The sequence below is a fragment of the Papaver somniferum genome, chromosome 1 (assembly GCF_003573695.1).
Source record: "Papaver somniferum cultivar HN1 chromosome 1, ASM357369v1, whole genome shotgun sequence".
NCBI lineage: Eukaryota > Viridiplantae > Streptophyta > Magnoliopsida > Ranunculales > Papaveraceae > Papaver > Papaver somniferum.
This window is the reverse complement of record NC_039358.1, coordinates 8,425,032-8,448,656: the sequence shown is the minus strand read 5'-3', so window position 1 is coordinate 8,448,656 and position 23,625 is coordinate 8,425,032. Positions and strand designations below refer to the sequence as shown.

Sequence of the window (23,625 nt, the reverse complement as noted above, 5' to 3'; positions counted from 1 at the left end):
CTCCTTGTATTTTGGAAACTTTTCGTTATGATTTTATGGGGATGGCTTTGCCCCGTGTTGTCAGAGCCGTTTGGTTTGTATATAAAGCTTGTTGTTTACGAAAAAAAAAAAAACCGTGTTGCCGAAGTGAATTCTAACTTTTCGGCTTAATTGAATGGAAAAAGTAACTTTCCAATGGTAAATTGGGCCCTTAAGAGAGGGATAACGGGCCAGCGGTAAAAGGCCGAGTTATTAGCGGCCAACCCTTGACTACGGATTTAAGGTTGGATCAGAACAAAGAAAGCAAGTGTGCCTAGTAACCATGGCGATGATGGCACTGAAGAAACATCTCATCTCAAATCAAACCCTAATTTCATCAACAAGATTTTTCTCAAAATCTGCCCCTCAATACGTTGGTAAAAGTTTCTGATTCTTTTATCTGTTTTTGCATTTCAGGGTTTAATTTAGGGTTTTGTTTTGATTATTGAAATCTGTTTCATTTGCAGAGAAAGTTGGAATACTGGAGTTTTTGAATGGAGTTGGTAAAGGAGTAGAAACACATGCTGGTAAACTGGAAACAGAGATTGGTGATTTTCACAAATTACTTGTTACTCGTACTCTCAATCTTAAAAAACTTGGTATCCCTGTCAAACATGTAAGTAATTTCTCTAATCCCCTCCCATTTTAAGCCAAACATACTCAAATATCATATCCCGGGTGGGGGCAACTCCCCCCTGCACATGCTAAACCAATTTAAGTATCTTATTTTAAGTGAATGCGTAGAAATATGTATGAAATGCTGAACTCATGGTATTTGCTTCTGTATGAAATGGACTGTTTCTTTGTAGCTGTTAAGAAATCTGGGGTTGGAGATCCGTTGTTTGAAAGTTGTGCTTAAGTTGTTTATAAAGAACGCGTAGATTTTTTTGTTAGCTAAACCAATTCAAGTACGGAATCACATTGATTGTCACAATGTTGATTTAGATTTCAGTGTAAGATCCTACATTCCCTCTTGGCAGTATGGCCCGTGCCTGTTCTATTCACTTTTCTGCCATGTTCACAAGGCCAATATTGGTACATGAGCCTGCACTAGTCAGTGGAGTTCATCTAAGGGTCTCAATAAGCTTGACTCTAGTTGTTGCGAGGTTGTCCACTTCAGCCTAATGTTGATATTGGTTCTTGTTGTTTTTGCATGAATTTCTCTTACCAATTCCCTTTAGCTATCTTATAGATTTGGTCATCTGGAGTAGTCTACTTAACCCGCACTAATCGTCAATCTAGAACCTGTGTCGATTGAGTAAATGCTTTCTTGTTGCTGGTAACCACATAAAACTCCACCCAAGAGGCAGGGTAGTTAAGGTCATACATTGATTCCTGTTAATAGGTTCTAATTGTATTTGTTGTAAAGAATCTTACTCTCTTGACTCGTAGACTCGCAGTATTTGCTTCTGTTTGGAACGGAATGTTTCTTTTTAACTTATTACTTGTAAGAAATCTGTGGTTGGAGGTCTGCTATTTGAATGTTATGCATAAGTTGTTTATAAAGAATGCCTAGAAATTTTTTTGTAAGAAACTTGGTATCCCTGTCAAACATGTAAGTAATTTCTCTAATCCCCTCCCATTGTAAGCCAAACATACTCAAATGTCATATCCTGGAGTGGGGGCAACTGCCCCCGACACATGCTAAACCAATTTAAGTACTGTATTTTAAGTGAATGCATAGATCTTAGAAATTTGTATGAAATGCTAAACTCATAGTATTTGCTTCTGTATGAAAAGGACTGTTTCTTTGTAGCTGTTAAGAAACCTGGGGTTGGAGATCTGTTGTTTGAAAGTTGTGTGTAAGTTGTTTATCAAGAACGCGTAGATTTTTTTTTTGTTTGCTAAACCAATTCAACTACGGAATCATATTTCCTGATTGTCACAATGTTGATTTAGATTTCAGTGTAGGATCATACATTCCATCGGTGCTATGCCCTTCGCCTGTTCTGTTCACATTTCTGCCATGATCACAAGGCCAATATTATTGGTACATGACCCTGCACTAGTCAATACTGCCCTGATCACAAGGCCAATATTGGTTCATGTAAGGGTCATAATAAACTCAACTCTAGTTGTTGAGAGGTTGTCCACTTCATCTTAATATTGATATTGGTTCTTGTTGTTTTTGCATGAATTTCTCTTACTAATTCGGTTTAGCTTAATATTCATAGTAAACTCAACTCTACCTGCCCTAGTCGTCAATCCAGAAAATGCATCCATGTTGCTGGTAACCACATAAAACTCTACCCAAGAGGCAGGGTAATTTGGGACATACAAATCCAATGTTAGATCTTGAACCTATTCTTATTGGCAAATCATTTTTTGTAGAATGTTTTCTTATGTGTTGTGTACGTCCTTTTGCAATGTGGTTGACAACTTTTCCTGGTAATTTGATTTTTGTGGAATAACTTAGTTATCTCTTTGCACCCCTTCTGAAACGATCTTTTTTTGGGTAACACAGAGAAAGTTGATCTTGAAATACACCCACAAGTACAGGCTTGGACTTTGGAGGCCTCGAGCTGATACGTTGAAAGCTTAACTTCTATGCTACACTTGCCAACCACCAATCTTACGTGGACTGAAATCATTAGCTTTTTTTCTCAGCGGTTACTAGAGTGAGATCTCACATGAAGGTAGTTACGGCAATTTGAAGAACACTTTCTGTAAGTGTGTCAATAATGTGAATTGTTGTTCTCTCAAGGTTAATTACATTGGACAAGGTTCTGTTGTTAAATGCAGATGATTAAGATTATATTAGTGGAGGCGTAGAGAATTTGGTCCGGATGTGTTTGTAGACCAAACTTTTGAATATCCTAAAAACGTGTATTTTTTCCTTCTTACTCACATTGTTTGAGAAACAAGAACAGGTTTATGATCAAAAGAATGTGGTATTCTTCCATGCAGGGAAATGCAAGACTTCTGGTATTTATGAAACACATTCCTGGACAATATTTCTTTCTCCAATGGAGATTTTTTTCTTTTCTTTTTCTTCGGTTTTTAGTAATTGATAGTAATTGAAAAGGTTGATCAACTTGTGAGCTGATTGTTTAGCCTCTCTTGTCCGGTTGGAACTATGGGCCTGCTCCACTGGACATTCCCACCCCCTTAGGCTAACTCCTGTGGGCTAGATTGATCTGCTAAATTGCCAAAAAAATGTTGCAAATCAAAAAATAAGTGTGGGAAAAAAGTTAACACCTGTACCTGCGATTTCTCTCTCCTAGCATTTGCTCGCAGTTCAACTGGCAGCTAGTTTCAAAAGCTGAACCGTTCAGCGCTCAAAGAGTACCCAAAACGCTGAACCATTCAGCGCTCGGATAAAATTGTCTAATCAAACGGCTGAGATTTAAAGCGCTGAACCGTTCAGCGCTAGATGGTGGTCTCGCTAACTTGGTCTTCGAATCTAGCTGCTAGATTAGCCATCCCATAGGACATAGGAGGTTGCCCTAGCTGACGTGGATGGCCAGTCTAGCTGCTAGATTAGAAGACCATAGGGGTTAGCGTTAGACTTGCCGCCTGTCGCCTGAGCAGGTTCAAATCCAGCCCCCAATTTTTCTATATGTCAACACCTCCGACACCTCCGACAGGGAGGGAAAGTTCCAAATATATAAATAGAGGGGTAGCGGCATCTCATAACTCGATTTCCTCTACGGAATCAGTTTGAAGCTCTTCAAATGTCTCCAGAGACATAAACAAGCTAAAAATTCTCCAAGCAGAACTAGGAAAGTAGTACGAAATTTAATAATATTTCTACCATCAGCTGTTTAGAGATAAATTCTTCAAGGAATACGACCGAAATACAGAATATTTCCATGCCACAACCTCTAATAGGAAAAGAATAAATTTCATCAATACCCTTAGAGAACCTTCTGGCCTTTGGCTCTCGGATAGAGAGCAAACTTATTCTCTTCTGGTAAACCATTTTACCCATATTGGTACAACACAAGTAAACAACTGTAGTTTTCACCTATCCAACATCATAAAGCCTTGTATATCTGATGAGGAAAATCAATCTCTCCTAGAAATCCCAACCAAAAATGAAATCTGGCTCACATTATCCAATATGAATCAGTGGGGAGTTCCAGGACCCGATGGATTTCAACCCGGTTTTTTCAAAGCTAATTGGGAAATATTCGGTCCGGATATTGTTAATACAGTTCAGGAGTCCTTTAAAACTGGTATTCTTGACACTGATATAAACCACTCATTCATTACTCTTATCCCAAAAATTTAAACTCCTCAAACTCCGGGTGACTTTAGACCAATAAGTCTAAGTAACACCATGTACAAACTAATCTCGAAAATTCTCGCGAATAGATTAAAATCTATCCTTGACAAAATTATTTCTCCCAACCAATCTGCTTTCCTTCCGGGAAGACAAATCACCGATAATATTATAACCGCTCATGAGCTCATCCATTCTATGAAAACTTCAAAAACAACTAAGGGTATCCGACCCTTAAATTAGATCTCTCTAAAGCGTTTGATAGAGTGGAGTGGATATTTATCGAAAGGGCTCTTCTTAGCTTCAGATTTGATGAAAAGTGGATAGATCTCATATTACAATGAATTTCCACTACTTCTTACTCAATCCTCCTTAACGGATCACAAGAGTCAAAATCTAAAACCTCGAGAGGTTTAAGTCAAGGGGACCCCCTTTCTCCATAACTTTTCCTGATCTGCATAGAAATTCTGTCTAGGCTTCTAGAAAATGCGATAATGGAGAAGAAAATTTCTGGCCTCCGAATCAATAAAAATGCTCCAAATATTTCCCATTTATTCTTCGCCGACGACTGTTTCCTTTTCATAAAAGCTGATATGGGGGAAGCAAAAAATCTTCTAGACGTTCTATCCTTGTTCGGGGATATAACGGGACAAATGATAAACCTATAAAATTCCAGTGTCTATTTCAGCCCAGAAATGCATCCTAAACATGGAAAAATAATAGCCAACGTTGTCCAGAAGCATAAGGTTCATGGTGTGATGATGTAGGAATGTCAACGTTGTCGGTAAAAGGAAACAATCCTCTCGATTTAGCATCCCTTTAAACTTAAAAAATGATTTTATCATTTTTAATTTATTTGTTGCTTGACGAAGATGGTCGAGTAACATTGTAACCAAAATCAAGTTATTAGATTCCTGAAATTAAACACTACCACATTGTTAACGAAAGAAACTCTATATACTTTTCCAGCATCATCAAATAAGCATGATTTTCAGCCAATGCTGAAATAACATGTCACATTGACCACAGTTGAAGAGTATTCCAAAATCTGAGGTTGTAACTGTATTAATAAAATACAATTAAAATACTAGTAAAATTGGTTGCAATAGATAATCGTGGTTGCAACTCCAATGTCTATCATTCGTACGGTTATGTAAGTTATTGTTAGACAGTCCTACAATTTGAGCAATCTTTTCCGCAAGTGCCCACTGGATACAAATAGTTGTATTCCATCACCAAATGGCAGTTAGTTATGACCACATACTCGGATTACCCACAACAACTACAGTAAATTTTTTTTAAATTAATACTCGTTAAATTAATTATCTCTTCAAAATAATAAAATTTGATGATCCCAATTAGGCTTGCACAAGCTAAAATTTAACTCGTTAAATTAATAATCTCTCCAAATTAATAAATTTTAAAAGATATTCTACAGTGCACAACCCACTCCCATGAAAGGAATTAATAAGGGAGATTCTATATCGAGAAGGGTGAATAATCTGGTCTCTGTGTTAAACTAGCAATCACGGATACTTCATCTCTTTAGTTTAGAATGTAAGAAATTCTCTAAACAATCCTAAAAAGTAGAGGCCACTTCTAAAACTATGGTACGTTAGCAGAATCATAAGCACACCCTAAGGTGACTCCCGGAGCTCTAAGAACACGACAACAACTAAACTACAGTCGGATAAAACATTATTTGTAACAATCCGCTACGAATAAGCCTTGTCAAATACAGTATATGCGTTAGCTAGCTTTAAACATCATTGCTAAAAGAAGTCGAAGAAGAAGGTAAAAGTGTGTGGTAGAAAGTAGATGTTGAAATTCTACCAATTTACTTCTTACACAAAAGTTGGAAGCTTTATTTATTCGAGTGTACTACCACCGACATCGTAGCATACATTACATCATTAGTTTTAGGTAAAAACTTAGCAAACATAAAACAGCTTTCATACAAGTTACATATCCATCGAGGACACACAATTTGTTCACCAAACTTTAACTCAGCTATGTTTAAGCATCAACCCAGGTGACATGCATATGGCCATATTTGGCTGACCCTTCTGGAACACCCAAGGCTGTCCATACTGCTTTTGAAGCATCAACTATATTGTTGTGGCATGGTGGTTGGTAAGCATGTTCTTTATCACAACCTCTAGTCGAGTCGCACTCATCTACAACCATGGCGGTAACTGTCTTCCCATTCCCTGTTATGGCTATGTTATGCATACACCTTTTCTGATTCCTGTATCCGAACCATCCCGTCGATAGTGCTACAATCGGAGTATTGTTATTGTGAAATCGATTATCACATTTTGATTCACTACCACCATCTTCCCTTGGCCCGAAGCCATTGAGAGTCAAGATGGCTTGATGATTAGGATGAGGTGAACATGTGAACGTTGAGTAACGATGTCCTGGTTTGCAGCACTGGGAGTTGTTCTCCCTGTTGCATTTACCTGGTGGTGGTTGTGTACCCGTGACATTGCCACTAGGGCCACAGTTTTGAGCTCCTGTGATCTCTAAACAAGTTAGGACTGCAAAGAGGAGATTTAGTAGCACCACCAGACTATAGTTTGATAAATATGTATTCAAACTCACTCCTTTCATCATCTTCATCGTTTTCCTAGTTAACTCTCTCTCTCTCTCTTTCTGTATTTTTAGTTTGCTATATCAAAGTTGTATAGAAATGAGGGTATAAATAGGAATTAGCCAGTGGATGAGAAAGACCCCTACTCATAGACTCATAGTACTATTATTACATGGAAATCAGCTTGACCAATCACATTCCAAGCCATGCAGACCTGTCCCTACTGTAGATGGCCGAATATTGACTGACTTTCCACTTTCTTTTGTCTTGATCACTTGAATTTCAAACCTAATTATCACCGGTTCTCTATTCATATTGACTGACTTTCCCCTCTGTTTCTACCGTGGAAATTATTGGTTATGCTTTAACTTTTGCAGTCAGATAAAGGAAAAAGGAAACTCAATTCAAATCCAACTTCTCATCCTTTTTACCATAGGATTCTTTCAGTACCACAAGAACGCACTGCACGCGCTTCGCACATGCTATAACACAGTATGAGTTTATCTTAGCCGTATGTTTTACTTCTGTTACACAGTACACACACTTCCACCACCGTGTTCTTACTTTTTCCTCTGCTTGCCCTCCCTCTACTGCACGGCTCAACTTCTTTCATTAAAATCTTAACCACCAACACCTTAATCGTTCTCACATCTATGAGCGCACGAAATAGAAAAACGTAATGAACCACTTAATACGAATTTTAAAGGAGGATTAATAATTTGATTGCAGAATGCTTCGCACCAACCAATATATGAAAGATGTTATTTCTACAAATTGGGGATGAGATTGTTTGTGTTGATGAAGAGAAGAACTTGAGAAATCTTTGATCTATCACAATCATAATCTTGCTATAAAGATGAACTTGATTCCTTTTAAATATCCTTAAATTACTCTTATGCCCTTATGTTTACAGACAAAATATACATTGGAAATACATTAACAGGGGTAAATGTGTAATAATAATATTTTCTTGTTTCATTTACAATTATGCCCTCAGAGAAATGTTTACAGTATATTTATGATAAGTGAAACAGGGCTAAATAGTCCAAAAAATTTACAGCTACACTCTTGTACAGTAAAGGGTGTTGGCTTTATATAATAGAAAGAATAGATATATACCATGAAGCAGGACGAACCCAGGAATTAGGGTTGGGGAGGGTTAATCATATACAATTTTTCTTTTTTTGGCTCCACAAGATATGAAAAGTTTCTTTTGGGGCCGAGAAGTATAAGGTTCGTGGGGTGATGGTAAAGGAAACAATCCTCTCGATTTAGCATCCCTTTAAGCTTAAAAAATTAATTTATCATTTTTAATTTATTTGTGTTAGAGAAAATGAGTTTATAAAATAGTTTGGTTTTTGGTCTTGGTGGGATTGGAACTTAGGATCTATTGGTTACTAAAGACACTAGCTCATTTTCACTATTTGTGAATGAACCTTTAGTCCCACATAGAGCTGGCAAACCAAGCCAAAACCCGCGGGTTAGCCCGTCCCGTCCCGTGAAAACCCGCACCCGTCCCGGATCGTAACTAAACAAGACGGGCACGGGTTGTATAATTAGTGGCTTGTGAAGAAACGGGTTAACCCGGCCCGTACCGTGAAACCCGCGGGTTAACCCGGCTCATTCCCCACCACTACGTGTCACAGTAATGTAAGCCTGTTACGTACGTGTCACAATATCTTGTTTCCCTCATATAAAAAGTTAAAAACGAAGAAGGAAACCCTAACTCCCTAAGCCTAAGCCGCTGCCGCCTTCATTCTTCCTTTTCTTTTCTTCTTCCCTGCTGAGTCTTCTGAATTTGATGGCAGGTACGAATCACAGTCACAGAAAAACAAATTGAAATCTAAAGATCAAAGTTTAAAGGCTAGCAGGTAACAACAACATACTTCAAAGTTTTACCCAATATTTTTCTCTTCACTATTTCCAGATATCATTTTTTGTCTCTGAAATTTTCGTGTAACAGCAGAAGAAGATCGATCTCATGTATTTAAAGGTTCACTGTAAAGGTTAACTTCAGATCTCGTGTTTGAATTTCGGATTTCATCTTCTTACAGTTACAATCAAAAGTAAGTTTTCTTTTCTTTTCTCGTAAATATCATCAAAATAAAACATGGGTTTTGGTAATCAATTGTTAATTTCTTAAATCTAACTCCTTTACTTTTTTTATTCATCCAGTCTACCGAGAATACTCATACCAGCAGATGAAATACTAGCCTTTTTCCCCAATTCTAATTTTATTGTTGGTAATCTCTGCTGTAGTTTGCACATAGGATATTTAGATTCTTTAATTGGTAATTTTGGTTGTGTTTATCGGTTTGTCCCCCACAATTTATCTGAATACTCTTGTCTCTCTGTCCTGCAACTTAATTACTGTTTAGTGATGAACAAAATCTCATCTGTAACCTTTCCATGGAACTCAGGGGGGACATCAAGCGCCATCTTTGATTAAATCTACTGGGGAGAGAGTGAGTCCTTTTGCCTCCATGTGTTGTTATTGCTATCAGTTACTGCATCTTTTTCAGTTCAAGTTATTCTTCAATGTTGTGTTTAGCTGTATGATTTGGTTGGAATATTCGACTATATCAGTAGTGGAATTTGAGGTCTGAATTTCATTGACATTAGGTTTATATATGATGAACTATTAGGTACGAGACTGGTAGGTCAATTTGTTCTGTGATGTCTTTTTCTCTTAGAAATCAATGATACACCTGATGAAGATAGCTTTTACACAAACAACTCATACAAGTGACAAATTCTCAATAGATTGGTAGTCTATACTTTTTAGTCACCAACACAGCCAGCAACATAAATAGCACCACCACCATCAGAGCATTATTCTTAGAAGAAGAATTGTATAAATACTTACAACAGATTTAGAATTTCTGAAATATGGTTAGGTTTCAATAGACAGTTGATTTTTTCTTTTCTTTTCTTTACATTGCCAGTTTTTCACGTTTCTGATTCTCTGAATGACTCTTTGACTTGTTCTTTGTGGCTCCATCCATTTCAGGATGTCAAGTGTACAAGAACAAGAGTTACCAGAACCAGACCATTACAACGATGTTATGAGTGGTGACGGTCAAGATGATGATGATGATGTTGAGATGCTAGATTCTGTGAATGAGGATCCAACTGTTGGTTGTGCACCTGCACAAGTTGCACGTGGAAAGAAAAATAGACTTAGATCCGAAGTTTGGGAATTTTTTAAACTCGTTAAGTATAAGGATGGTACAACGAAGGGGGTGTGCAAGGATTGTAATGTAGGATATAAATATGAAAGCCAAAGAGGTGGAACCTCAGCCATGAAAAGGCATAAGTGCATTAAACGTCAGTCTATGGACGTAGGGCAGATGATATTAGCTTCACAAAATAGCCAGCTGTCTACCCGTGTACGCAAGGTTGATCAAATGAAATTACGGGATTTGTTCTCAGCTTTACTCATTGCAAGAAATGTTCCATTTGCTTTGGTGGAGTGGAAAGAGTTTAGGGATATATGTGCTTATTTAAATGATGACTTTAAACCAATATCAAGGAATACTGGGAAAGCCGATGTGGTAAAGAAACATAAAGCACAAAAAGAAGTTATTCGCAACAGATTGAAACTTGCTCCAGGTATGATTCAAAATTTCAAATGATTTGTTTATACTTTTATGTATGAGTAATTGATTAATATGATGTTCTAGCTAATGTGTATGACTTACCCTTACAGGTAGGATATGTCTAACATCAGACATGTGGACTTCTGTAACAACTACTGGATATATAAGCTTAACTGCGCACTATCTTGATAAAGATTGGGTATTGCAAAAGAAGCTTCTGAATTTCTCTCCCCTTCCACCACCTCATACAGGTAAAGCACTTAATTTTATTTCTTTATTATCTTAAATATAATTTCATGTTAACTTATTCCCCTTTCTACTACCTCAAACAGGTGAACACCTTTCTTCTAAGTTATTTGCAACGATAGAAGATTGGGGAATTGAAGAAAAGGTATCCAACATCACCTTGGATAATGCTGCAAATAACGGAGCTTGTGCTGGAATTATGAAGAGTAGACTTGTTGCGAAGAAGATCTTGTTGAACGATGGAAAATACTTTCATGTGCGTTGTTGTGCTCATATCTTAGCTCTTATTGTAAAAGAAGGACTTACGAAGATTGCTCCAGCCGTGCTTAAGATTCGAGCGTCAGTGAAGTCCCTTAAAAAGTCCCAAGTAAGAAAACAAAAGTTCTTGGACATTGTTGAAACTTTAGGAATGTCTGGTCTGAAAAAGGGTATTCGGCAAGACGTAAAGACAAGGTGGGATTCCACTTCTATTCTGTTATAAATTACAAAGTTGGAGAATTGTATAATTTGTATTAATGTTTTTTTAGATACTCACTGAATGTTTGTTTTATGCAGGTGGAATTCAACTTATCTTATGTTAGACAGTTGTATCTTGTATAAGCCAGTTTTCTCTCATTTGAAGTTGGTGGATTCAGACTATGAACACTGTCCAACTAATGAAGAATGGGAACAAATTGAAGTAGTCACAAAGTTTCTCAAGGTGTTTCATGAACTCACAAAGGCTTTTTCTGGTAGTAAGTATCCTACTTCCAATCTGTATTTTGAAAGAATTTGTCAAGTTCAGGTGTTACTAAAGAAAGAGAGCAGAAGTAATATTGAATTCATTAGGAACATGGTAAAAGAGATGCAAGCAAAATTTGATAGTTACTGGAAGGAGTTGAGTCCTATATTGGCTATGGCAGTTGTGTTAGATCCTAGATCGAAAATGAATTTTGTGAAATTTACTTACTCCAAGTTGTATCCTGATGAGAGAGAATTAGAATGTCAAGTTAATAAAGTGCAGTCATATAAAAGCACTTTTTAATGAGTATTACACCTTGTCAAGTTCAAGAGCTTCCAACAGTTGTGCAGCTCAAAATTTGAGTGTTCAAAATGGTGGGAATTTTGCTGCCCAAGAAGGGAGTGATTTTTTTCAGGTAATTTCAACTTTTATGTTCAGTTTGATTCATTTGAGTTCTTCATGATTGGTATAAGTCTGCAAAACATGTTCTTTTTTTTTAATACAAGATGATAACTTTGAACCCAGATTTAATATGTCAATGTAAACTCTGAGCATGCCATATATCGTTTATTTGTCATTGTAATTACTTATGATAGAATGAGGAATGTACCCAAGAATTGGTTGTTGGATTGTTTGGGATTCTGTCATTCTGTGTCTTGATATCTAGTGTCTTGTCAACAGGAATATGTTGCAACACAGGAACGTGGTAGTAATGTATTAACTGACTCGTCAGAGTTAGATGAATATCTTGGCGAGACGTACAGAGGTTGTCTAAATTCACTAGACATCCTGAACTATTGGAAGAACCATGAACAACAATATCCAGTACTTTCAAGAATGGCAGGGGATATTTTGTCAATTCCTATTTCAACCGTCGCATCGGAGTCTGCATTTATCATTGGAGGAAGGGTGATTGATCGATTTCGCAGTTCCTTATTACCTGAAAATGCTGAGGCGTTAATAACAACTCGTGATTGGGAATATGGAATTGGTAAGTAAATCAATAATATTTGATTTAGTTGAGTGTCTAAATCTTATCTATAACATTGGTTTTTTTATTATGATCCATATAGGAAAAGAAGATATGGATGAGGACAATGTGATCGTTGAAGAAGATATATTAGGATTTGAACCTGACGCAGTGGAGGATGTGGAGGAAGTAAGTTCTTATGCGTCTAGTTAGTATGCGTACTTCTTCAATATAAAGCGGGGTAATTATGCAAATTCCATGTTTTTGACTTGAATCTTTTTTTTTGTTTGGTTTATTTTTTCTTGAAATTACAGATTCATATTGAATAGTTGGAGCAACTCAAAGATAAACATGGAATATGAGAATGTTTTATCACTTACCAGTATCTCCAAATATTGCATAGAAAAGAGATTGGAGATGTTTTTTTGATAGTTAACACTTTTTTTGATTAACCACACAATATATATTTTGTGCAGGAAGTGGTTATTAATATTGTGATATTGTCTCACTTGGTGATACAAATTAGAAACAATGGTATCTACAGTCTCGGTCTCGGAAGTTTATTTTTATTATTTATCAATTATCATCATGAACTGATGAAGTACTGTGTAACTGTAACTAAAGTACTTAAGTACTAAAGTAAACTACTAATGACTAGTAAAGTAAGTCTAGTATGAATGTATGATACTATGATAGTATCTGTGTGACTGTGTCTGTGTTTCTTTAAGAAGACTAATTTGTTTAGTTTTGCAATTTTGAGTTTTTGAATTGATATACCAAATGAATTGGATGAATGTTAGATACTTAGGTTGTAGCTTGTAGGAAAGGAACTTTAGATGCCCTGAATGTGGAAGGAAATAGCCCAGAAATCGATTTCTGGCGAGTTGACTCAACAAAAACCAGGTAACCCGTGAGCACCCGTGAACCCGCGAGCTTTACCCGGGACGGGCATGGGTGGGATAAATGACCACCCGTGAAGAATTTCAACCCGCGAGCTCAGGCTTGTATTAACCCGTAACCCGCGGGTTGGTCACAAGCCAGACCCGTCCCGCCCGTTTGCCAGCTCTAGTCCCACATAGGGAAAACTAAAGATGATACCTCTCCATAAGTATTGAAAATTTTGATATTAGAGTGGCCCTTGGGTCATTAACACTTTTGTGCGAGGGAGAGGACTTAGGCAATGGGCTAGTTGGTGCAATCACACATTTTCACACACGCGCGGTGCTTCGCAGCGAAACACGCACGCCGTCGCCCGTGCGGGCGTGCCAGGCTGGGCTCGGGCTCGGGTGTGGGTGTGGGTCAAGACTTATCTTTTTTGGCAAAACTTCTTTTGAATTTTTGAATTAATGCTTAAAAGATTTCAAACAAAATAAATCTTTGGGCGACATTATGATGCATGAACGTTTTAAACCGTTTGGAAATTAGTTCTAATTGTTTTAATGCGCGTTAATGAGACCTCTCTCACTTCTACCCTATATAAGTCGATCATTTTTTTCATTTCAATTTGTGTCCAGAAGAGCTACTATCCTCTTCTTTTCGTCTTCTCCCCCTGTGTGGTCCTTTGTTTTCGTTCTGTGCGCAATTGTTGTTGAGGTCGTAAGAGTGGGAAAGTACTGTAGTGCTAACAGTGCTTGCAACGGGCAGTTTTATCCTGGATACGACTTGACCACAGGGTATAAGCATCACTCATTTTTGAGGCGTACCGGTCAACTATCGTGTTAAGGACAGCGTGTTGAACACGTGACTCTGTGCTCTGTGTGCTGTCCATTTGAGTGTTCATTTACCTTCCAGAAATTAATCAATTTTATTCTAACATCTTTCTTGAGTGTTTTATTTTTACAGATGCAACAATCTTAACACGATAGTTGTTTTTTCTATCTGTAACAATGGGTAAGAACAATGTTGATGGATCAGCAAAATTTTCTGGGGAACTCATAAAGAGATAAGTAATAATAACATTTGTTTATTTGATTGTTCCTTGCATTTAACTATTGCGCTCAACAATCATGGATGTAATTGTGGAGTGAAAAAAAAAAAAAATTTGGGTCAGCCGTAAAGTTTCGAGTTTATCTCCTAACCTAGAGAGAATTTTCATAAACCCTTTTAAAATAATGTAATAGACATCATGATAGTTACCCACGTAAAATTTCAGAATTTTTGGAGTCGTAAAAGTATTTTTCCGATATTTTACAAAACAGAGAAATGTTCCTGAAAAATTCTGACGAGCAGAAATTTGTTGTTAAATAAATTATTATTTATGGGGAAACCATGAGTTTTTTGAAATGGTGGTTCAAACGAAGTTTGTAAATCTAGATGTTATCTTCAAAATTCATATTTTAGTTTCTGATTCGGAATTTGGTTTGTGAATAAAGGTGTCATCTACAAGGGACATGGCTAATAGGCGCATGTGGCTGAAAATAAATCTTCCAAAGATGGCAAAGGTGAGAATGTTAAATGGAACACTACGCATAGCTCTCGTAAGAAAGGTACGTTTCGCATATCTAAATCTAGCATTACTTTAATTAAGGGAGATTGTTATGTTTGTAAAAAATGTGTAGACAACATAAAACCTTAATAAGCAGAAAGATAATGCTAATTTAGTTAAAACAAACTAGAACGACCTTTGTGGCATGATAACCTATGTGAGAGACTGGAGTGGACTCTGAAGCCACTAAGCATGTTTGTTAAAACAAAGACCTGTTCACCTCTTATCTGAGAATAAGGGATGTTGAGAAACTCTATATGAGTAACTCATTTGCGACAGAGGTTGCATAAAAGGGAAAGGTCGAGCAGAAGCTCATATATAAAACATTCTCACATTAAATGAATTTTCATGTTCCGGGATATGCAAGCTAGAATCTTGTATCTTGTTCTACTGAAGATGGTAAAAGATTTAAGATATTAAATTAATCAGTAAAACTTGTCGTAACTAAGGGAGGTGATTTTCAGGCAACGGTTATAGGACTTAGGGTCTATATAAGCTTAATATGAACTCTGCTGTAATGAATAATTATGATTCTTCTGCTTATGTTTGTGAGTCTTTGAATGTTGGCATGGTAGACTTGGACATGTAAATTATATAACTAGCTAATGTAGGCTGCATGCCCAAATTTAGTTTGGAAAAGGAACACAAATGTGAAATATGCGTAGAATCAAAGTATGCTAGAAAACCTTTTAGCAAAAATGTTCATAGAAATTCTAAACCCTTAGAATTAATTCACTCAGACCTAGTTGACATGAAATCAGTTCAAACTAGAGGTGGTAAGAAATGGTTTATTACTTTTATAGACGACTGTACTAGGTGTGTCATATATATTTTCTTAGAGGTAAGGATGATGCCTTAGAAGCATTTAAGAGGTAAAAATAGAAGTTGAAAACCAATTAAATACTACCATTAAAACCATTAGGTCTGACCGTGGTGGTGAGTACATAACTCCTATAGGATATTTCTGTGTAGAACATGGCATAATACACGAGGTTACCCCTCCTTATTCACCTCAGTCGAATGGAGTAGCTGAACGTAAGAACCACACCCTTAAGGAGATGATGAATCCATGTTAATTAGTTCAGGATTACCTTCGAACTTGTGGGGGGAAGCTGTCCTCTCAGCCTGCTATATCCTGAACAGAGTACCTTTTAAAGGATCAGATAAAACTCCATACGAATTGTGGAAAGGTAGACAACCTTCTTTAGCATACTTTAAAGTGTGGGGGTGTTTGGCTAAGGTTCAGATCCCTAAACCTAAAGCAACCAAGATAGGATCCAAAACTGTTGACTGTGTCTTCATAGGGTATCCTGAGCATACACCTGCATATAGATTTATGGTTGTGAATTCTGATGTTTCTGAAATTGGTGTAAATACTATTATGGAGTCTAGGGATGCTGTGTTTTTCTTTAAAATCTGACTCTCGTAAGAGAGGTGTTGATCCCTATGTCCCTTCAACCAGTCAGACTTTACCTTTAGAGGAAGATGAAGTAGAATTTGATCCTAGGAGATGTAAAAGGGCTAGAACCAAAACCTCCTTTAGACCTGACTTCATAACACTATCAGAGTCTGATCCTCAGACTTTGTGAAAGGTTGTGAAAAAGTTTGTAAACTGAAAAAATCTTTGTATGGATTGAAACAAGCACCTAAACAATGGCATGAAAATTTGATCATGTAATGTTTTCTAGTGGTTTTAGAATCAATGAATCTGACAAGTGTGTATATACTAAGCTTGTAAATGATGCCTGTGTGATTGTATGCTTGTATGTTGATGATATGCTTATACTTGGTACAAACATGGATGTAATTAATTCCACTAAGAACATGCTGAATGAGAACTTTGACATGAAAGACTTAGGCCCTGCAGATGTAATCTTAGGGATGAAAATTAGGAGAAATTCTAACGGTTATAGTCTTAGTCAATCTCATTATGTTGAATCTGTGCTTAGAAAATTCAATCATTTTGATTGTAAACCTGCTTATACTCCGTATGATCCTTGTTGTAAACTCAAAAAGAACATAGGTAATGGAGTATCACAACTTGAATACTCACAGTTATAGGAAGTCTGATGTATTTGATGAACTGTACTAGGCCAGACATTGCTTATGCTGTGAGTAGGTTAAGTAGGTATACTTGTAATCCAGGGCAGGAACACTGGGATGCACTTTTTAGAGTGTTGAGGTATTTGAAATACACGTTGACCTTTTGTTTGAATTATGAAAGGTATCCTGCCGTCCTTGAGGGATTTTGTGATGCAAACTGGATATCAGACTCAGAGGAGTCTAAGTCTACGAGTGGATATGTTTTCACTCTAGCATGTGGGGCTGTTTCTTGGAAGAGTTCCAAAAGACCTGCATAGCTCGATCCACTATGGAATCTGAGTTTATTGCGCTAGATAAAGCAGGAGAGGAAGCCGCTTGGCTAAGATGCTTTTTAGAAGACATTCTCTCTGGCATAGGCCTGTGCCGGCTATATCTATACATTGTGATAATCAAGCTGCCATAGCTAAAGCTAAAAACAGTCTATAATGGGAAGTCTATACATATAAAAGAATACACGATACCCTAAAACAACTAATCTCAAAAGGCGTTATTTCCATTGATTGGGTTAAGTCCAAGGAGAATATCGCGGACCCTTTGACGAAAGGTTTGTCCAAGGAGATAGTTAGTAATGCATCTAAGGGGATGGGCTTAGGCTCATTAAATAAACTTGCCATGAAGGATACTCAACCTTGCTGACTGGAGATCCCAAGATCAAGGTTTCGAATGAGAAACTAATTTGTGGCGGTCAAGGTAAACACTATCAGAGAATTCATTCTGCCCCTTCCCTATGGTGTAGACGTGATAGTGTGACTGCATGTGAGGATGACTTTCTATTAAGTCTTAATGAGTTCTATAGTTTCAATTTTAGATTGAAGTGGGGTGTAGCAGTAAACACTCTTGATAGAACTCACCTATCTGAATGTGGAAGTGGGTCGCTTCCTATGAGAAGAGAGCTGATTCTCTAGAGCATTCGGAGAAACGGGATTTGTCCAGGGCCAAAAAGGACACAACGGCACGAACTCGACATCACCTAGAGAGATATCACGCGTGGTTATTATCGCGGATTACACCAAACGATGGTAGTTCAAGACATCGCTTCACTGTCCATCAAGTAGTTCGGCAATTTCTCACTAAGCAAAGGTTCAAGACCTCATGGACACCTCTTGCCTAAGTGGTATTTCTCGCTTTCCGTTTTCTGATTTTTTATCGGTATTTCATTCATGTGGGGGATTGTTAGAGAAAATGAGTTTATAAAATAGTTTGGTTTTTGGTCTTGGTGGGATTGGAACTTAGGATCTATTGGTCACTAAGGACACTAGCTCATTTTCACTATTTGTGAATGAACCTTTAGTCCCATAGGGAAAACTAAAGATGATACCTCTCCATAAGTATTGAAAATTTTGATTTAGAGTGGCCCTTGGGTCATTAGCACTTTTGTGCGAGGGAGATGACTTAGGAAATGGGCTAGTTCGTGCAATCACACATTTTCACACACGCGCGGTGCTTCGCATTGAAGCACGCACGCCGCCGCCGCCCGTCCGTGCGTCCGTGCGTGCCGGGCCGGGACGGTCTCGGGCTCGGGTGTGGGTGTGGTTGTGGGTGTGGGTCAAGACTTATCTTTTTTGGCAAAACTTCTTTTGAATTTTTTAATTAATGCTTAAAAGATTTCAAACAAAATAAATCTTTGGGTGACATTATGTCTATGCATGAACGTTTTATATTTATTATGCATGAACGTTACATCAACATTATGATGCATGAACGTTTTAGATCGACATTATGATGCATGAACGTTTTAAACCGTTTGGAAATTAGTTCTAATTGTTTTAATGCGCGTTAATGAGACCTCTCTCACTTCTACCCTATATAAGTCGATCATTTTTTTCATTTCAATTTGTGTCCAGAAGAGCTACTATCCTCTTCTTTTCGTCTTCTCCCCCTGTGTGGTCCTTTGTTTTCGTTCTGTGCGCAATTGTTGTTGAGGTCGTAAGAGTGGGAAAGTACTGTAGTGCTAACAGTGCTTGCAACGGGCAGTTTTATCCTGGATACGACTTGACCACAGGGTATAAGCATCACTCATTTTTGAGGCGTACCGGTCAACTATCGTGTTAAGGACAGCGTGTTGAACACGTGACTCTGTGCTCTGTGTGCTGTCCATTTGAGTGTTCATTTACCTTCCAGAAATTAATCAATTTTATTCTAACATCTTTCTTGAGTGTTTTATTTTTACAGATGCAACAATCTTAACACGATAGTTGTTTTTTCTATCTGTAACAATGGGTAAGAACAATGTTGATGGATCAGCAAAATTTTCTGGGGAACTCATAAAGAAGATAAGTAATAATAACATTTGTTTATTTGATTGTTCCTTGCATTTAACTATTGCGCTCAACAATCATGGATGTAACTTGTGGAGTGAAAAAAAAAGAAAAATTTGGGTCAGCCGTAAAGTTTCGAGTTTATCTCCTAACCTAGAGAGAATTTTCATAAACCCTTTTAAAAATAATGTAATAGACATCATGATAGTTACCCACGTAAAATTTCATAATTTTTGGAGTCGTAAAAGTATTTTTCCGATATTTTACAAAACAGAGAAATGTTCCTGAAAAATTCTGACGAGCAGAAATTTGTTGTTAAATAAATTATTATTTATGGGGAAACCATGAGTTTTTTGAAATGGTGGTTCAAACGAAGTTTGTAAATCTAGATGTTATCTTCAAAATTCATATTTTAGTTTCTGATTCGGAAGTTTGGTTTGTGAATAAAGGTGTCATCTACAAGGGACATGGCTAATAGGCGCATGTGGCTGAAAATAAATCTTCCAAAGATGGCAAAGGTGAGAATGTTAAATGGAACACTACGCATAGCTATCGTAAGAAAGGTACGTTTCGCATATCTAAATCTAGCATTACTTTAATTAAGGGAGATTGTTATGTTTGTAAAAAATGTGTAGACAACATAAAACCTTAATAAGCAGAAAGATAATGCTAATTTAGTTAAAACAAACTAGAACGACCTTTGTGGCATGATAACCTATGTGAGAGACTGGAGTGGACTCTGAAGCCACTAAGCATGTTTGTTAAAACAAAGACCTGTTCACCTCTTATCTGAGAATAAGGGATGTTGAGAAACTCTATATGAGTAACTCATTTGCGACAGAGGTTGCATAAAAGGGAAAGGTCGAGCAGAAGCTCATATATAAAACATTCTCACATTAAATGAATTTTCATGTTCCGGGAATATGCAAGCTAGAATCTTGTATCTTGTTCTACTGAAGATGGTAAAAGATTTAAGATATTAAATTAATCAGTAAAACTTGTCGTAACTAAGGGAGGTGACTTTTCAGGCAACGGTTATAGGACTTAGGGTCTATATAAGCTTAATATGAACTCTGCTGTAATGAATAATTATGATTCTTCTGCTTATGTTTGTGAGTCTTTGAATGCTTGGCATGGTAGACTTGGACATGTAAATTATATAACTAGCTAATGTAGGCTGCATGCCCAAATTTAGTTTGGAAAAGGAACACAAATGTGAAATATGCGTAGAATCAAAGTATGCTAGAAAACCTTTTAGCAAAAATGTTCATAGAAATTCTAAACCCTTCGAATTAATTCACTCAGACCTAGTTGACATGAAATCAGTTCAAACTAGAGGTGGTAAGAAATGGTTTATTACTTTTATAGACGACTGTACTAGGTGTTGTCATATATATTTTCTTAGAGGTAAGGATGATGCCTTAGAAGCATTTAAGAGGTAAAAAATAGAAGTTGAAAACCAATTAAATACTACCATTAAAACCATTAGGTCTGACCGTGGTGGTGAGTACATAACTCCTATAGGATATTTCTGTGTAGAACATGGCATAATACACGAGGTTACCCCTCCTTATTCACCTCAGTCGAATGGAGTAGATGAACGTAAGAACCGCACCCTTAAGGAGATGATGAATGCCATGTTAATTAGTTCAGGATTACCTTCGAACTTGTGGGGGGAAGCTGTCCTCTCAGCCTGCTATATCCTGAACAGAGTACCTTTTAAAGGATCAGATAAAACTCCATACGAATTGTGGAAAGGTCGACAACCTTCTTTAGCATACTTTAAAGTGTGGGGGTGTTTGGCTAAGGTTAAGATCCCTAAACCTAAAGCAACCAAGATAGGATCCAAAACTGTTGACTGTGTCTTCATAGGGTATCCTGAGCATACACCTGCATATAGATTTATGGTTGTGAATTCTGATGTTTCTGAAATTGGTGTAAATACTATTATGGAGTCTAGGGATGCTGTGTTTTTCCTTTAAAATCTGACTCTCGTAAGAGAGGTGTTGATGCCCTAAATGTCCCTTCAACCAGTCAGACTTTACCTTTAGAGGAAGATGAAGTAGAATTTGATCCTAGGAGATGTAAAAGGGCTAGAACCAAAACCTCCTTTAGACCTGACTTCATAACACTATCAGAGTCTGATCCTCAGACTTTGCAGTGAAAGGTTGTGAAAAAAAAGTTTGTAAACTGAAAAAATCTTTGTATGGATTGAAACAAGCACCTAAACAATGGAATGAAAATTTTGATCATGTAATGTTTTCTAGTGGTTTTAGAATCAATGAATCTGACAAGTGTGTATATACTAAGCATGTAAATGATGCCTGTGTGATTGTATGCTTTTATGTTGATGATATGCTTATACTTGGTACAAACATGGATGTAATTAATTCCACTAAGAACATGCTGAATGAGAACTTTGACATGAAAGACTTAGGCTCTGCAGATGTAATCTTAGGGATGAAAATTAGGAGAAATTCTAACGGTTATAGTCTTAGTCAATCTCATTATGTTGAATCTGTGCTTAGAAAATTCAATCATTTTGATTGTAAACCTGCTTATACTCCGTATGATCCTTGTTGTAAACTCAAAAAGAACATAGGTAATGGACTATCACAACTTGAATACTCACAAGTTATAGGAAGTCTGATGTATTTGATGAACTGTACTAGGACAGACATTGCTTATGCTGTGAGTAGGTTAAGTAGGTATACTTGTAATCCAGGGCAGGAACACTGGGATGCACTTTTTAGAGTGTTGAGGTATTTGAAATACACGTTGACCTTTTGTTTGAATTATGAAAGGTATCCTGCCGTCCTTGAGGGATTTTGTGATTCAAACTGGATATCAGACTCAGAGGAGTCTAAGTATACGAGTGGATATGTTTACACTATAGCATGTGGGGCTGTTTCTTGGAAGAGTTCCAAATAGACCTGCATAGCTCGATCCACTATGGAATCTGAGTTTATTGCGCTAGATAAAGCAGGAGAGGAAGCCGCTTGGCTAAGATTCTTTTTAGAAGACATTACTCTCTGGCATAGGCCTGTGCCGGCTATATCTATACATTGTGATAATCAAGCTGCCATAGCTAAAGCTAAAAACAGTTACTATAATGGGAAGTCTATACATATAAAAAGAATACACGATACCCTAAAACAACTAACCTCAAAAGGCGTTATTTCCATTGATTGGGTTAAGTCCAAGGAGAATATCGCGGACCCTTTGACGAAAGGTTTGTCCAAGGAGATAGTTAGTAATGCATCTAAGGGGATGAGGCTTAGGCTCATTAAATAAACTTGCCATGAAGGATACTCAACCTTGCTGACTGGAGATCCCAAGATCAAGGTTTCGAATGAGAAACTAATTTGTGGCTGGTCAAGGTAAACACTATCAGAGAATTCATTCTATGCCCCTTCCGTATGATGTAGACGTGATAGTGTGACTGCATGTGAGGATGGCTTTCTATTAAGTCTTAATGAGTTCTATAGTTTCAATTTTAGATTGAAGTGGGGTGTAGCAGTAAACACTCTTGATAGAACTCACCTATCTGAATGTGGAAGTGGGTCGCTTCCTATGAGAAGAGAGCTGATTCTCTAGAGCATTCGGAGAAACGGGATTTGTCCAGGGCCAAAAAGGACACAACGGCACGAACTCGACATCACCTAGAGAGATATCACGCGTGGTTATTATCGCGGATTACACCAAACGATGGTAGTTCAAGACATCGCTTTCACTGTCCATCAAGTAGTTTCGGCAATTTCTCACTAAGCAAAGGTTCAAGACCTCATGGACACCTCTTGCCTAAGTGGTATTTCTCGCTTTCCGTTTTCTGATTTTTTATCGGTATTTCATTCATGTGGGGGATTGTTAGAGAAAATGAGTTTATAAAATAGTTTGGTTTTTGGTCTTGGTGGGATTGGAACTTAGGATCTATTGGTCACTAAGGACACTAGTTCATTTTCACTATTTGTGAATGAACCTTTAGTCCCACGTAGGGAAAACTAAAGATGATACCTCTCCATAAGTATTAAAATTTTTGATTTTAGAGTGGCCCTTGGGTCATTAGCACTTTTGTGCGAGGGAGATGACTTAGGAAATGGGCTAGTTCGTGCAATCACACATTTTCACACACGCGCGGTGCTTCGCATTGAAGCACGCACGCCGCCGCCGCCCGTCCGTGCGTCCGTGCGTGCCGGGCCGGGACGGTCTCGGGCTCGGGTGTGGGTGTGGTTGTGGGTGTGGGTCAAGACTTATCTTTTTTGGCAAAACTTCTTTTGAATTTTTTAATTAATGCTTAAAAGATTTCAAACAAAATAAATCTTTGGGTGACATTATGTCTATGCATGAACGTTTTATATTTATTATGCATGAACGTTACATCAACATTATGATGCATGAACGTTTTAG

General features: G+C 37.4%; 3 protein-coding genes and 1 long non-coding RNA gene across 4 annotated transcripts; 3 read left to right on the top strand and 1 right to left on the bottom strand.

Moving 5' to 3' along the window:
• The first annotated feature begins 247 nt into the window (after positions 1–247).
• On the top strand, positions 248–2,920 carry LOC113325434. Its single transcript, XM_026573643.1, has 3 exons — positions 248–395; positions 486–634; positions 2,483–2,920. The coding sequence occupies exons 1-3, from the start codon at positions 302–304 to the stop codon at positions 2,558–2,560; spliced, it is 321 nt and encodes a 106-aa protein (XP_026429428.1). The 5' UTR covers positions 248–301; the 3' UTR covers positions 2,561–2,920.
• A 3,164-nt stretch (positions 2,921–6,084) lies between these two features.
• LOC113278850 (putative ripening-related protein 1) lies at positions 6,085–6,925 on the bottom strand. The gene has a single exon (XM_026527585.1). It carries the CDS (start codon positions 6,863–6,865, stop codon positions 6,260–6,262), a length of 606 nt encoding a protein of 201 aa, XP_026383370.1. The 5' UTR covers positions 6,866–6,925; the 3' UTR covers positions 6,085–6,259.
• Positions 6,926–8,666: 1,741 nt separating this feature from the next.
• On the top strand, positions 8,667–9,046 carry LOC113325426. The gene is made up of 3 exons (XR_003348030.1): positions 8,667–8,707; positions 8,800–8,902; positions 9,012–9,046. It is a non-coding gene; the product is annotated as an uncharacterized LOC113325426 (long non-coding RNA).
• Positions 9,047–9,847: 801 nt separating this feature from the next.
• LOC113330846 (zinc finger BED domain-containing protein DAYSLEEPER-like) lies at positions 9,848–10,974 on the top strand. The gene is made up of 4 exons (XM_026577871.1): positions 9,848–10,448; positions 10,546–10,686; positions 10,768–10,826; positions 10,963–10,974. Exons 1-4 carry the CDS (start codon positions 9,848–9,850, stop codon positions 10,972–10,974), a joined length of 813 nt encoding a protein of 270 aa, XP_026433656.1.
• The last annotated feature ends 12,651 nt before the right edge of the window (positions 10,975–23,625 follow it).

Excerpts from the sequence above, each read along its gene's own strand:
- LOC113330846 (XM_026577871.1), top strand. The coding sequence starts at position 9,848 with ATGTCAAGTGTACAAGAACAAGAGTTACCAGAACCAGACCATTACAAC. Across the intron at positions 10,449-10,545 it reads CAGATTGAAACTTGCTCCAG|GTAGGATATGTCTAACATCA; the intron begins GTATGATTCAAA and ends TTACCCTTACAG. Across the intron at positions 10,687-10,767 it reads CCTTCCACCACCTCATACAG|GTGAACACCTTTCTTCTAAG; the intron begins GTAAAGCACTTA and ends TACCTCAAACAG.
- LOC113325434 (XM_026573643.1), top strand. The coding sequence starts at position 302 with ATGGCGATGATGGCACTGAAGAAACATCTCATCTCAAATCAAACCCTA. Across the intron at positions 396-485 it reads ATCTGCCCCTCAATACGTTG|AGAAAGTTGGAATACTGGAG; the intron begins GTAAAAGTTTCT and ends TTTCATTTGCAG. Across the intron at positions 635-2,482 it reads TTGGTATCCCTGTCAAACAT|AGAAAGTTGATCTTGAAATA; the intron begins GTAAGTAATTTC and ends TGGGTAACACAG.
- LOC113278850 (XM_026527585.1), bottom strand. The coding sequence starts at position 6,865 with ATGAAGATGATGAAAGGAGTGAGTTTGAATACATATTTATCAAACTAT.